This window comes from Peromyscus californicus, unplaced genomic scaffold (genome assembly GCF_007827085.1).
Source record: "Peromyscus californicus insignis strain IS unplaced genomic scaffold, ASM782708v3 Scaffold_4__1_contigs__length_199733344, whole genome shotgun sequence".
In the NCBI taxonomy this organism is placed as follows: Eukaryota; Metazoa; Chordata; class Mammalia; order Rodentia; family Cricetidae; genus Peromyscus; species Peromyscus californicus.
In genome coordinates this window covers 71,209,470-71,224,563 of record NW_026294562.1, presented here as the reverse complement: position 1 = coordinate 71,224,563, position 15,094 = coordinate 71,209,470, and the positions used below count along the sequence as shown (strand labels likewise).

The following is a 15,094-nucleotide window of genomic DNA, read 5'->3' as shown; positions in this document are numbered from 1 at the left end:
CACACACACACACACATACACACACACACACACATACACACATACACAAACACACACACACATACACACACACACACACACATACACACACACACACACACATACACACACACACACACACACACACACACACACACACACACACACACACACAGCTGGCAGAATCTGAATATGGTCTGTCCTTGTCCAAGTCAGTTTCTTGACTCTGTTACTTTACTACAGCCATGTAAAGACATCAGCACTGGTACAGGCAGAATGAAAGGTAAGTCAGACCCTTCTCTCAATTTTTTTGTTTGTTTGTTTGCAGTTTCTTAGGAATCTACAGTTATTTGAAATTAAAAACAAAAACAAAAAAACTTTTTCTTGAAGGAGATTTTAAAAGATAAAATTTCCTCAGAATGACTTGCTGCAACCCACAAAACTATCCATTGCTCGGAAGTGTCTTAGACTTCAGGGAATTCTGGTTGAAAATTCTGTAACCACTCCCAAGCTTGCCCTAGAAGCCCAAGACTCAAGAAAGGAAACCTACTTGAACCTAACACCAGATGTGGAAGAACATCTACCACGTGGGAATCAGATGACTACAAAGGAGAAAATAGCTTCCACGTGGGGCACATTCACCCCTCCCTTTCTGTGTGCCACCAGCTTTAGTCCAGCTAGAAAACTAGACACTTGGTGATACCTTCTCTCGTAGCTTTCTGGAGTAGGCAGATGTCTAAATCTCCTTCCAGTCAACTCTCCACAAGGATTCTCATAACAAATTCTCAGAAAACACTGGGACAGAAATGGGGAGGTAAATTATCCCAACAGCAAATAAGAACAGTGGTGACCACTCAGCACATGGGCGGGTGGCCGAGGTGCAGACATTTGGTAACAGACAAAGGCTTTTACATCCTCTGCTCAGGACCAGCACACAGACACGTCTCTTCATTCTATCAGCCTGACATGATACATAGATCAACCCGAAGTCAACTAGCTCTCAACTTTGGGGAAGGGACTGGAAAGTCGCAGAGCGAAAGGTGTGGGCACAAATGAGATGCGGATGTGACAAGAACTCAACCAGCCGAGTAGTGGATCATGTCCTGGGAGAGCTGACCCAACTGTTACAGCGCTTTAGTCTCATAACAGCTAAGCACACATCTGCTCTTGGGAAAGTTCTTTGAGGGTGACTTCCATCTGCCCCCACTGACTTCAGACTCTTTTAAAGGCTCTGTCACCTGCCTTCAGTGTGAACCATCTAGTCACCACCCACAGTCTCTATCCTTCCCTCAGCGGAGCAACAGGAAGTCATTATTCTTTTACTCTCAGATTCTCATCAATCCCTCCTTGAAAAAACAGAATAATTCCACAGGCTAATACAGTAGCTAAGATACTCAGTGAACTAGAGGTGTGATGGCTGCCTTTGAGGTAAGTGACACCATCCATGAGGTCAACTCAGAAAAATAATGTAGTTAGAGAGGGCATCTGTGACAGAAAAGAGGAAATGTCATGTGTATAGTATTTGTGTGTGTGTGTGTTATGTATGTGGTGTGTGTGTGTTATGTGGTGTGTGTGGTGTGTGTGTGTGTGTGTGTGTGTGTGTGTGTGTGTGTGTGTGTGTGTGTGTAAACAGGCCTCCAAAATCTTCCTGAAATGCCTTCCCCAATTTTAATAATTTCTAATTCTGGGAAAGAAGAAATAAGATAATCCAACCCAAGCCTTCTGCTGAAGCTGCTGAGAGAAAATCTGGACAAAATATGTTTGAAAATGTGTTTGAAAGCACTCAAGAATTCACCAGATACTGAAGAACCTTCAAGTTCAGATTGGTTGGCAGAAGAACTCCAAAGTGCTCCTGAGGCTATCACCCTGAAGCGACCTCAGCCTGGTGGTATACGTGAGCAAAGAGCAATTGCCACCGCCATCCCACCAGCAGGTAGAGGGACCCAGCACCAGAGAGGAAGCTACAACTGCCCTAGACAAAATACCCTGACAAAAGGCAACTTAGAGGAGACAGGGGTCTATCTCAGCTCACTATTCTAAGTGACAGTCCATCACTCAGGAAGTCACGGTGGCAGAAACTTAAAACAATGAATCACATCACATCCACAGTCAAGTGCAGAGAGAAATGAACACATCCACACTTACTCATGCTTACTTCAATTTCTCCGTTCTTACACAGTTCAGAACCCACTGCCTAGGAAATGATGCCTCCCACAGTGGGCTGTATCTTCTCAAATCAATTACTTAATTAAAACAATTCCCCACAGACAGATCCACAGGCCAACCCAAAGCAGACAATTCCTCATTTGGGCTCTCTTCCCAGGTAATGTTAGGTCAAGTTGATGATTAAAGCTAACCATCACAGATGCTAAGGGACCTGAGCCTCAGGATGAGCCCAGGAAAAGCAGCCCTAGCTACATACTGTACACTCAACACATCCTTCCAAGGGACAAGGTCCTTCCAGTGGGCACCTCAGTGTTCACCTTCAGATGGAATAGACATTTAGGTCCCTAAATGACTGAGAAGCTCATAAGAATTGATTTCTCTCAACCTTAGAATGCACTGTACTCAGAGCAGTGATATCTTTGTTGGCAGGTTGTTAGTTAGAAAAACAGCCCCAAACCCTGACATTGTACCTAAGGGAATGTGCAACTCCCCTGGTGACAGTCACCTCTTGAGCAGATGTGGCAGCTGAGAGTGAGTCCTATGCAAATCTGTAAAATGTTGAGCTGATTTTTTTTTTGTCTGCTGTCATTACTAAGCAAAAAGACAACAACCTTGGAATCTTTCATTTTAAGCTCTGTTTTGCTATGCAACCCTGACCAAAGGATCCTCCCTTAATCTACAGAGTGTGGAGGAAGAGGAAGAAGAGGAGGGTAATGATGATGGTGATGGTAGTGATACCCACAGAGATTAGCAGGGTGCCTGGAAGGTCAGACACTGAGCAAAACATCTGGCAACTACATATACATTTAATAAATTGTCACTATTACTAATATTAGCAGAAAATTATCCTGAATGTTGAAGTTTAGTACAATAATAGTGACAAATAGTTAAGAATATTTGTAGCTACAGCCAATGGGTCAGTGTTCCTCCATGAATCTAGAAATTATAACATTGAACATTCTTTTTCTATAATTTTTGGGTTTGGTTTTTGCTTTTTTTTGAGACAGTATCTCATATATCCCAGGCTGTCCTACAACTTTCTGTGTTGCTGAGGATGACCTTAAATCCCCAATCCTCCTGCCTCTGTTTCCCTAGTGCTGGTCTTACAGTGCTGGTCTTACAGTGCTGGTCTCACAGTGCTGGTCTCACAGTGCTGATCTTACAGTGCTGGTCTTACAGTGCTGATCTTACAGTGCTGGTCTTACAGTGCTGATCTTACAGTGCTGATCTTACAGTGCTGGTCTTACAGTGCTGGTCTTACAGTGCTGATCTTACAGTGCTGATCTTACAGTGCTGGTCTTACAGTGCTGGTCTTACAGTGCTGGTCTTATAGTGCTGGTCTTACAGTGCTGATCTTACAGTGCTGGTCTTACAGTGCTGGTCTCACAGTGCTAGTCTTACAGTGCTGGTCTTCTAGCTGCACATCTGGTGTGTGCAGTGCTGGGATGAAGCCCCAGGCTTCATGCATGTGAGGCGAGCACTCTAGCAATCAAGCCATTACCCCCACCCCTACCACCTACCGCTGAACATACTAGGGTAAGTGATTATACATGGCTGCAAGATGTCAGGTCTAGTATTACAGATTCTGGGAATAGAAAGCTTTATCGATGCCACCAGAGACCCTGTGCTGAGTTGAGAGACAAGAAATACACAACCAAGGCTATGGGCAGCTAAGAGATCACAATGATATGGACTTCCAAGTGAGAGAGTCTAAGGGAGGGGACAGAAAACTTGGAAATGACTTGAGCAATTCAATGGGGAAAACTTCTGTGGGGCAGCAACGTCCCGAGAGAACTTTGAGCTGCTGAGATGTCTGCACTCCTGCACAATGGCTAAGAATAGACACAGGTCCAGACAATACCTCTACAGGATGTATATGACCAGACAGCCATGCCAGCTGCCTGCACCCAGCATGGGCAGGTGACAGAAATGGGGCAGTGACCCTCCAAGAGCTTCACTTACTCTCTCTGACATACTCATGGGCCACAGGGACACCGTGATCATCTCGGACAGCTTTCTCGAGACTCTTGCTTCTTCTGTCTTTTCTGTTGCTATTTTTACCTAGAAAGAAAAAGAGAGAACGATATTGTTACTCCGTGTATCAGACAAGCCTCTGGATGTGAGAACTCATGGTCCTCTCCTGCAGACAGTCGATCCCTGCTTAGTTCTCCAGCCCCAGGTCCTTGGACTCTAAGGGGTCTGTGGCTAAAGAAGAGGCTGCTCAGTACATATGGAGATAATCACCCCTCATGAGACCCATGCACAACTGCATGCTGTTAAGTATTGTAAGCCTACAAAACGCTGCTGAGGCTCCCTGAAGCACTAGGAGTAATAGCTGGAACTGGAGGCCAAAGCTGGACTTGGACATCAAAGCTAGCATGTTTCCCCATGCTGAGCTCGTACACCCAACTCTCTCCAAGGCCATGGCTTGGGGACCTGTGAGTCAGTTGCTCACTAACTGGGGAGTGACCTGGGAGCCTGATGTGACCCTGTTAACCTTTCAGTTTCTCCTCACTTTGTCCCCCTACCCCTGTCCTAACAACAAAGCATAAATTGTCCCCCCCATGGGTGCACCCACCCCTCTACTCTCAAGCTAATTGGCTCCTTCTCATCTTGCAAGTCTCAGCTCTGGCATCATCTTAAAAACTGCCTTTCCTGATTCCTCACTTCAATCGAATCCTCCTTGGAGAGGCTCTGATAGCATCTGTCTAGAGTCAAGTTGCCACTAAGCAAAGCCTAATGCAGGGGTTTCATTGTCTAGGAAGTTCTGAGGGAAAGGAAGGGGAAGCAGGATCCAGTCGGGAAAGGAGCTAAGCAAGCCTGTCTTCTTAGCTCATCACCTGGGGCTTTGAGGGCAGGAATGCATACAGAATGGTCCCCACTTCAGAAAGCCTCTGTATAAAAACTAGCCAGCTCAGGGTTAGGGGTACAGCCTTCCAGAGAGGAGAAGAGGTTTGATCCACCCACAGTCCAGGGTGGTACTTGGGAGACAGGTACAGCCAGGGCACCCCCAAGGGCACCAGCCTGACCTCTCTACCTCTTCCCCTCCTCAACAGAAGAAGGTAGCAGAGCCTGCCACACAGACAGGAAGTTAGAGCGAGGGCATAAAATGATACCTGTGAGATACTCAGGGTGCAAAAAACAGCTGTTGTCTCTACCAGGCCAGCATTATCCCAAGGCCCACATGTCACTAACACTATCCCATTTGCTAATAGCTAGCAGGCTCCAAAATTTACAAGACATGTTCACTGCAAGGTTCAAGCCTCTGAGGACAGGAAGGGCATTTTACAGTGGAGAACATAAAGGCCTAGAGCAATGATTCTCAACCTTCCTAATGCTGCAAACCTTTAATACAGTTTCTCATGCTGTGCTCCCCAACCACAAAATGATTTCATTGCTACTTTATAACTGTGATTTTGCTACCGTTATGAATCATAATGTAAACATGTGACATGTGACCCCCCCAAAGAGGTCTCAACTCACAGGCTAAGAACCTAGAGTGAGGAAGAGGACTTCCCAAGGTCACTGACATTCAGGAGGTAACAGTGCTAGTGACCAGCTCAAAGGTCCCTCCCTGCCAGCACCAAGGCTGCTGCCATAGACCCTTCCTCCCCCAGAACAAGAAAGGCACCATATGGTCTGTACAGATGAAAGAAGAAAGAGAAGGGGAAATAGTGTTCGGAGAAGGAGCCAGAATCCAATCAGCATCTCCATCTGGGCCGCGTGACAGTGCAGAATTCCTTAAAAGTAGCGCACTGCACCACTAATGCTGGCCACATGTTCTATTCTGGTGTACCACGATAAATATAATTCCTCTGGCTTAATAGAAAACTGTTTTTCCCCTTGCTGCACAAGGAGCTTACAGTAGCAATGCCCCACCACCACCACACACACCCCAAACTGAAAAGCCTTTGCTTCCCTGCAGTCTCTGCTTCCCCAGGAAATTCCAGGCCACAGAGCTCTGCTGCACTCCCCCTGAAGTGGGCAGCTGACCCAGGGCTCTGGCAGTTCTTGCCTGTTTCATGGTAAGGAACCCATGGCAGGAGGTTCTACATGAGGGTCTCTCAGTAGCTCCCCAGAAATGCAACCTAAAGGTCTCTCTCCTCCTTCAGGTGTTAGGAAAGAGGTGTGTGTGTGTGTGTGTGTGTGTGTGTGTGTGTGTGTGTGTGTGTGTGTGTGTGTGTGCATGTGTGGGAGTGCACAAGCAACTTTGTACGCATGCATGTTGACATCAGAGGACAGCCTCAGTTGTTCTGCACCGGCCACTTTTTATTTTTCCAATTTTAAACAGCGTCTCTCACTCACCTGGAGCTTGCCAAGCAGGCTGGGCTGCCTGGCCAACAGTCCCAGGGAGCCTCCTATCTCTGCTTCCCCAGGGGATTATTTTAATTATTATTTTAACTTGAGACCTGATCTGGATCTGACCTGAAAGCCTCCTTCCTACCTTAGGACTGGTTTTCGTGGTGTCAGACAGCATTATGAAGCTTCTAGGGAGGGAAGCAAACAAAAGTCCTCCCCAGCTGTGATGCCTGTGGTCCGCAGTGAAGTCCAGCACGGCATGATAGCCCTAAGGGCGCGACAGTGGTACACACGCTCTGGCAGTAACTAACCACTCTCTAATCAGACTTAAAGTTCACTCATGCCTGGTCCTGGAAACCTAGCTAGCCACTCAGGGCAGTGAAGACATGGATCTTGGAGGAGAACCTACATCCAGCTCTTTATTAAACCAGCATAATCTCTAACTACATTCTAAACATTTATCCTTATCCCCATAGATAAGTGCATTCCTCACCCCTCGCCAAGGAAACTTCTCTTTGCAACAGATAAAGACTATTACAGGAAACCACCACCTATCAAAATGCAGAGGACAAGAGAGCATGTGGCGCCCTGTCCCAACTGATGCATCTACTGCATAATTCCTGCACCTAAGGTTCATGGATCGTTGCAAAAAAGGAGGGAGAAACAGTGTAAGAGCCAGAGGAGCAGGACACCTCCCAGGACTGTGTCTCCTAGAAATGTGAGACAGGCTGTCTCTATGAAGTCTTAGCAACAGAGGAGCCCAAACAATTCCTGAACAGTGGCAATGTCGGTGGATACTCTGACATGAAAGGGGAAAAGTTCAAGGGGACTCAATCCTAGACACAGTACGATGGGCAACTAGGGAATGCCGAGAGTAGGAGCAACGGTTTCCCAGTGAAGAGCATCCCAACTGGTTATCTAATACCAAGTGTGAGCCCTGAGATCATGTACGTACAGGTAACATTGTAGGAATTGAGCAGGTTGTAGTTACGCATTTAGGAATATATATCTATCTATATATCTATACATACATATATATATATATAGTGTATATACAATTAAAGAAAAAGGCCATGAAGTTGAGAGAAAGCAAGGGGGTGCATGAGAGGGATTGGAGGGAGGAAAGAGAGAGGAGAAATTATGTAATTATATTATAATGTCAAAAAATATAATAAAAAAACAAGTCCCTGCTCTATGCAGATAGGAGCAGGAAAAGGACAAAGAGGGGACAGCCTGTGCCCTTTTCCAGTTCTGAGGATAGTCAGTGTCAGAGGAAACAGGGTATGGAGTGGAAGTTCCTTGTCTCTAAGGAAATACCCCAGGACCAGCGGTACGCAGGCAGGCGCATGCAGGCGAGTGTGGGCCCTCTGTAGGCTCTGCAGGTACCCGGAGCACCTATCTGCCTGGGTTTGGGTTCTGCCAAGAACAAGCTGAGGTAAGCAGACATGTGCTGCAAGCATGCAGCTTGAGGGAAAGGGGCTACGAGGAGAAAAGGGGTGCCAACAACCCAGGGGCATTGTCTGTCAGGGTCTGTAGGACACCACCTGGCAGGTACTCCAGGAGCAGGGAAAAGGTGACACAAAACTGCCCCACCCACCCCTGTCAGAACCAAGGGGGCCACACCCATCTAACCTCACACCTCAACAGGAAATGTGAGTGTTATTGACACAATCCTCCATGGAGGAACCAAGGCTTGGAAAGTCACATGTGCCCGTAAGGAGCACAGTTCTGTCCCTAGCTTTCTCTGAATCCTCAACCGGCTTACCAGGGAGCATTGCACATGCTTTGCATGGCGTATATAGTATATCCAAATCTATGGCATCAGAAGCTGATTAACACATGAAGGTAGGTATTCTTTGCCATGTTAGCCATCCATCATCTCTAGTGAGATGGAGGCCAGCCACTTAGGGATACTAACCCTTCCCACAGCCATTTCCATGTCTGTACCATTTCCAGGCACCGGCTAGAATGTACCACTGTTTGGATCTGAACAAACCCACATGGATCCCCTAGTCCGGAGCTAGTCCCTCTGGGACGTGCTGAATGTGGAGGGAGCCATTTTTTGTTTGTAGGTCTGTGCCCGGAATCATCCAGTTTGTGTTTAGTATGTGTTGTGTCCCGGCTGTCAGGGGAAATAAAAAGGTGGCGATTTGTGCATATTTGCCCAATGTCAAAGAAACCTAACTCCAGGATTTCACAATCCAAGTGGCAGCTGCATGAACAGGAACCTGAGAGGGTCTCAGAGGACAGAACCTGTCACTGCTGGGTGACACTAAGTTAGCACTTGTCTTCCTAGCCCCTTGGGACATGCAAAAGAGGCCTCACCACAAAATCCAGCCTCTGGAGCTAAAACTGGTTTTGTCCCAAGTCTGAATGAAGCACGGTCACCTTGAGACTTGGCAGTTGCAGACACAAGAGGTAGATGGGGGAAATGCCACAACTGTTTTAGAACTACAGCATGCAATCTGGCTTCTTCCACCCCTGTAGGGTCTCCATCGTCTCTCATCCAGGCAAAACCCTAATTTCCGGAGCCATGGGCACAGGCAGGAGGAGCAGGCCAGCGGTGAGTTAGCTTTGGAAAGAGTTCTGGAAAGGGTTCTGGAAAGGGTAGCGGCACCTCAGAAAGCAATGCTTCCCCCTGCCCCAATCCATCTTTTTCCTTGGAGCTTTGCAGGGAGGTGACTTGGATGAAATACTTCAGGTCTGATACTAAAGCAAGTAGGCAGCCATCAAGGCTTTCTTGTTCTTTAAGTATGCCAATGACACTCCCCGGGTTTATTAAAAGCACTACTGAAATATTGACAAATACCTCCTCCTCACACTTAAGTTTTGCCCAAGTTAGGACATTCCTAACAAGAGACCAGGCCAAGCTTTACAGGAAAGCCCTTTGCACCAACCAGCAACAGCTCACCCAGAAAGAGCTTTGTTTACAAGCAAATATGCACAAATCGCCACCTTTTTATTTCCCCTGACAGCCGGGACACAACACATACTAAACACAAACTGGATGATTCCGGGCATAGACCTACAAACAAAAAATGGCTCCCTCCACATTCAGCACATCCCAGAGGGACTAGCTCCGGACTAGGGGATCCATGTGGGTTTGTTCAGATCCAAACAGTGGTACATTCTAGCCGGTGCCTGGAAATGGTACAGACAAAGGAGTCAGTGGGAAATCAGATTTGAAGCCACCATATTCGAGTCAGCTCCTAAGCCAAGGAGGGGAGAAAACAATATTCAAATCCCTTATTCCCAGCCTTGTTTGTTTCTTTCTGCCATGTGGGTGGAAAAGGCAGGTGAATTATGCAACTGTGGTCTATCAGTTGGCTACATCTCATCCTCTAAAAGGAGCGTGGCCACAATTCAAAGGCAACCCAAAATAAGCACACCCTACATCCACTGGCATGACCCCCGTGGAGCTGTTACCTTATTCTTCATGCTGGATAATGAAAACTAGAGACCTGAGGCTCACTCCTGGGACCACAAAGCATTCCAACTGCAGAAACTGTGGAATTCAACCAGAAACAGCTGAATAAATAGAGTTAGAAGGAGGTTGTCTATGAAGAAGAATATTCTAGCAATCAGCACTGCCCATCCAATGAGTAGATGGCCTTGAAGTGGGAAGACCTCATCTGGAGAGGGGTGGAGCAAAGGCTGAGCAGCCATTGTCTGAACCCTGCAGGGGACAGGAATTTGCATTGTGACCGTTTACTTTCCTAAAAGTTCTAAGATTCTGGGATAAACTGATGCTTACTAAAGGCCTCAGACAAGGATTCCATGGTCCTATATCCTGGTGGACCCATACACACACAAGCACACATGTGCATACGCATACATAAACATGAATGCATGCCGGGCAGTGGTGGCACACGCCTTTAATCCCAGCACTCGGGAGGCAGAGGCAGGCGGATCTCTGTGAGTTCGAGGCCAGCCCACTCTACAGAGCGAGATCCAGAAAAGGCGCAAGCTACACAGGGAAACCCTGTCTCAAAAAAACAAAACAAAAAAAAGGCATGCATGCATGCACATACACATGCATACGTGGAGAAACTACTGAAATGCATATACACACAAACATGCATATATACATACATATACAAATGGCATGGAGAAACTTCTGAAATATAATATTACAATCTAATTCACAGTAAGTATAACATTCTATATCATGCTTTTGATACCCAGTGGTAATTCTCAGCCCCCTGCAGATGGCTGGCAATGTCTAGAGGCATTTCTGTTTGTGAGGGCTGAGAGGAAGTTCCTGTAGTAGTTCATGGGTCAAAGGTGTACATCCTACAATATACAGGACCCAACCCCCCACCCCACCCCCGCCTCCCAGCACATGTATACTCAGTCCAAAGTGCTGGAAGTGTCAGGGTTAGGGAACCTACACTAGAGTTACCTAAGATTTCCCATTGATGGAACTGAGGGGTGGGTCATGGGACCTCATGATAATATTTCTGTAAGTTCCTATGAGTCTATAATTATTCTAAACCAAACTTTCAGTAAACGCTTTTCAGTGTTCTCTTCCATTCAGTACAGTGGGGCCCTTCTCCATTGAAAATGAAATACTGCTTAAGCATCCCTGATTCAAGTTCTTGAGAACAAAAGCACTTCAGATTTCATGGTTTTCCCCAACCATGGAATTAATCTATGTATCATATACACCACACACATAGCCTGGAGGTAGCTTTGAGTTAAAGCAAAGCTTCATGGTGCATAATCACCATGAGTGTACTGGTGTTCAAAGGGCTCAGATTTTTAAGCATTCCAAGTTTTAGCTTTTCAGAGTAGGTGTTTCTGATTTGCCTTCTGTTGCCATTACCAAAAGTACCTTGGGGAAGAAAGGATTGATTTTTGACTTACAGGCTACAGTTCATCATCAGGGAAAGCTAGGGAAAGAGTTCAAGGCAGGAGCTTGAAACAGAGACCACAGGGGAAGGTCATTTACTGGCTTTCTTAGCTACTGTCCTTACATAGCCCAGGACCACCTGCCTAAGGAAAACACCACCCACAGTGGGCCGGGTCCTCCTACACGCATTAGCAATCAAGAAAGTCCCCCACAGATGTACCCATAGAGCAATCTGATGGAGGTGATTATTCAACTGAGGTTCCTGCTTCTCAGGTGTGTCAAGCTGACAACCAACCATCACAGGAGGATGCTCACTGCTACCCCCCAATTGGCCAAAGGATTCCATTCTCCAAGCCACCTCCATAGATATCAGCACACGGCATCCACAGGGCATTTCTCTAGTTGCCAAGGATCAAAGCCAAAACTCAAAGCCAGACCGAATAGCCTTTGCACCAGCCTCCTCAGGGATCCACACATATGCCCTATTAGTGCCCACCACACACACTTTTCCCATTTCTCCTTTATCAACTCCTACTTCTATGCTCCCAAGAGCTAAGTGGAAAGCATTTCACTCTCTCCAAATGTGATACCCAAGTCAGTTCTCTGCTCTCACCTATCTCTCTATCTTGCCCTCTGCTCCCACCCCAGTGCCTACCCTGTCCTGGAACCCAGCATTCAATAGCAATGCAGTAAATTCCAGAAGTTTGCATCTAACACCCCAGACAAGATCCCCAGGTTCCCTCCCCTCAAGCACATTCCTAAGATTGGCAACCTGTTCATAAAATAGCCAACCACACAGAACAGTGCCTCTGTGACACCATGAACATCATGTATACCATACCACCACTTAAGGTGGGATAGAATCATCTCTCTGTGCAATTGAAGTGGACAAATTCTTCTGAGTCCCCCAACCAAGATCATTTTAATTTAATCTCTCCTCTACTACATGGAGTCCACAGTTGGAAGTTTTATTGAACACACACACACACACACACACACACACACACACACACACACACACACAAGCATGCATGCCACACTGGGTGGCGGAGAGTGGAGGGAGAAAGAGAGATATTAGTTTTAACTATTTGATGAATGTCACACTTGTCCTATCTGGGGAAGCTCTAAGACATCCCACCTGATTCATTAGGAAAATGGCTAAAATAGAGATGAGACAGGAAGCAGCTCCCCAAAGGCCTCTAAGCCTGATTCTGGTGCTTCCGGATGTGTCTTGCATTTACAGACAGGACTCAGGTGGCTAACTACTCACCAGGAACAGTTAACTTTCTTTGGTCCCCGGCCAACCTTTCTCTGCAAGGTGTCTTTCTAAAAGCAAATGACCCTTTTTCACAGACCGGATGATACTTGACTTCTCCTTCAGAGACCCCATTCCAAGGCTGATACCCGCCAATGCTCCAGAAGGAAGAAGAACCACTTCTGGGCTGCAATAGCTGAGCCCCCAGACACATAAGTGGGGGACACTACTGAGGCTGGGCTGCAACTTTCTGAGCTCTCAGGAAAGATTGTAACTGGTCACGACCGAGAGTACCCAAACAGAGGCAGCTCACGGAGCAAGCCTAGTTGGCCATCTCCCCCTGGGAAGCACTGGCCTCATCCTTCTACTTATTTTCCTGACATCCCGTGTTCAATGCAACTCTCAGCACACCTGTGATTATTTCCCCAAAGTCTCACAACTTCGGTGAGGTCCTTGGAGGAGGGACCAGGTTGCCTTATGTTCTTGGTCCCTAGGGCACCCTACAGGATGCTGTGAAAGGCTTTGGCTTCATCCGACACAGGAAAATGCGATGGCAGACACTGTTCTTTCTATCTGCAGGTGAAGCAGCTGAGGCCAGAAAGCGGTACTCAAGTTCCGGGTCCCCAAACAGCAAGCCTAAGACCTGGCTGACAAGGTGGGCTTTCAAGGCTCCCAAGCAGGACAGTGACAAAATGAGTTTCTTCCCCTGTTTGAGCTTAAAGCTTCTCATATGTAACATAACAAGGGTAGCTGTTTTCCTCAGCCACGAAGACCAGTGGACACTACTAAAGTCAGTGTCTTATCCCCACCCTTTGATGCCAAGTCACTGCAGCTTTCTACATCTTAATCCCTGTTACCCGCCCCCTCCAAAAAAATTTGGGAAGCCCCTATGGTCCTATACTGTCAATGGCACATGGCAGGGATTCAGCCATATACAAAGGTGGTACTCAAATGGGACCAGCCCCTCAAGTGTGTTTGCATCTTCCCTTGCCACCCTGGTTGATGACTTTGGTATCCGTTAACCAAATGAAAACCACTTCTGAGCTCAGAGTTCTGTGACCTAGCACATGACTCTCTTTTCAGGCAAAGACCCTGCAAGACCGTAGAATTTGGTCACTGTCCTGCTGGCTCCGCATGGCTGAAATAGTAGGAACATAACTCCTACACCAAGCAATCACGATCTGAAACAATTCAGAGAAAGTCCTCTTCACAGGTTTTGTGATAACGGCTGGACCAGAAGAAAGTGAAGACGGATTTTAATTAAATCTCTTAAGGAAAAGGAGATGGGCACAAAGGATGGATCGCTCACCCCAGGCTGCCAGTCACTCAGAACTTTCCAGGGCTCCTGTAGTCTGCCCTTTCCAAGGAGGCAGAATCTTGGCTGCTACAAAGACCAAGAGTACTCCAAAGTCTCCAGCTGGGATTGTGCCATCCTGTGCATAGTGGATTCAAGGGGCCCCTGACGGGTATGGAGGGAACTGAGAAGGGGCACTGCCTGAATAAAGGTCACTGACCAAGCCTTGCCAAGACCATCTGCCAAATAACACCAGCCAGTCACATGCCGACTGATTGAAATCACTCTGAAGAAAACTCTGAAGATTGAAGATCTAAACAGAGCAGGAAGAAGCAATAGACTTACTCTTGGGACACCGGGGCCTGCTCCCCAGGCAGTTTTCTCAAAGTGCACAATTCTGTTTCTGCCTGAGGAGGCAGGGAGAGAAAGCTGGGCTTAGCTTAGATGCAGTCTCTAGTGAGTAGCCAGCACCACAGGATTTTGGCTGGGATCACTCAGGGAGACATACCGGGAAGCCAGGTGTCCCCTGGAATGCGGCGATCACGGGCGCCCCCTCGGGCCGCCCGATGCAAAAAGTTACCTGCTGGAGGCGTCTCTGCAACCACCTTCTCCCTCTTAGGAACCTTCTTGGGCTTGGCGGCCTTCTTGGGCGGCCTGGGCTCCTGTTGGTGCTGCTCCTGCTGCTCCTGCTTCTCCACCCCGAGGCCCTCATGCAGTGGAGGCGAGAAGAGCTCCGGCTCCCGCTCCGGATGCTCATAGTAGCGGCCCCGTCTCCAGAGCTCCTGGCCATAGTAGTCAGGCTCCTCGAAGGCTGCGCCCTGTGCTCTGACCCCAGCCAAGGCCACCGCCACAAGTGCCAGGGCCAGCGCCCGGGAGGCGGCCCCTGGACAGGCCATGCCCACTCGGCCCCTCGTTCTGGGCTGGGTCCAGGTTCCCGGGAGCGACCGGGCTACAGATGACCGCTGTGGCTCGGGACAGGGGAGCGGGCGCTGCAGCGGGTGCAGATGCGGCGGGCCCTGGCGGGTGGGACAGGCCAGACGGGCGGGGCTGGGCCGGAGCTGGGCGGGCAGGGGCGCGCCCAGGAGAGGCGAGGCGCGCCGGCAGACCCGCCCTTCTTCCTGCCCGGGCCTCCCCTGCAGGTGTTGGAGGACCCTTCATTCTAGGACTGTAACCAGCCTTCCTTGTCTTTCCCATTCGGTCCTGCTGGGCACCCCTTCTCAGACGTGGGGCACGCTGATCTTGGGAGGGA

General features: G+C 48.0%; 1 protein-coding gene across 1 annotated transcript in view; it reads right to left on the bottom strand.

Annotated features, from left to right (window-relative positions):
- Cpxm2 (carboxypeptidase X, M14 family member 2) overlaps window positions 1-14,871 on the bottom strand; it is a 113,378-nt gene extending 98,507 nt beyond the window's left edge. Inside the window, exons 1-2 of the mRNA XM_052714768.1 lie at window positions 14,426-14,871; window positions 4,108-4,206 (exon numbers count right to left, since the gene is read on the bottom strand). Of these exons, the coding sequence (XP_052570728.1) occupies window positions 4,108-4,206; window positions 14,426-14,741 (415 nt within the window). The 5' untranslated portion in view covers window positions 14,742-14,871. The remainder of the gene's footprint in view (window positions 1-4,107; window positions 4,207-14,425) is intronic.
- Window positions 14,872-15,094: the final 223 nt, after the last annotated feature.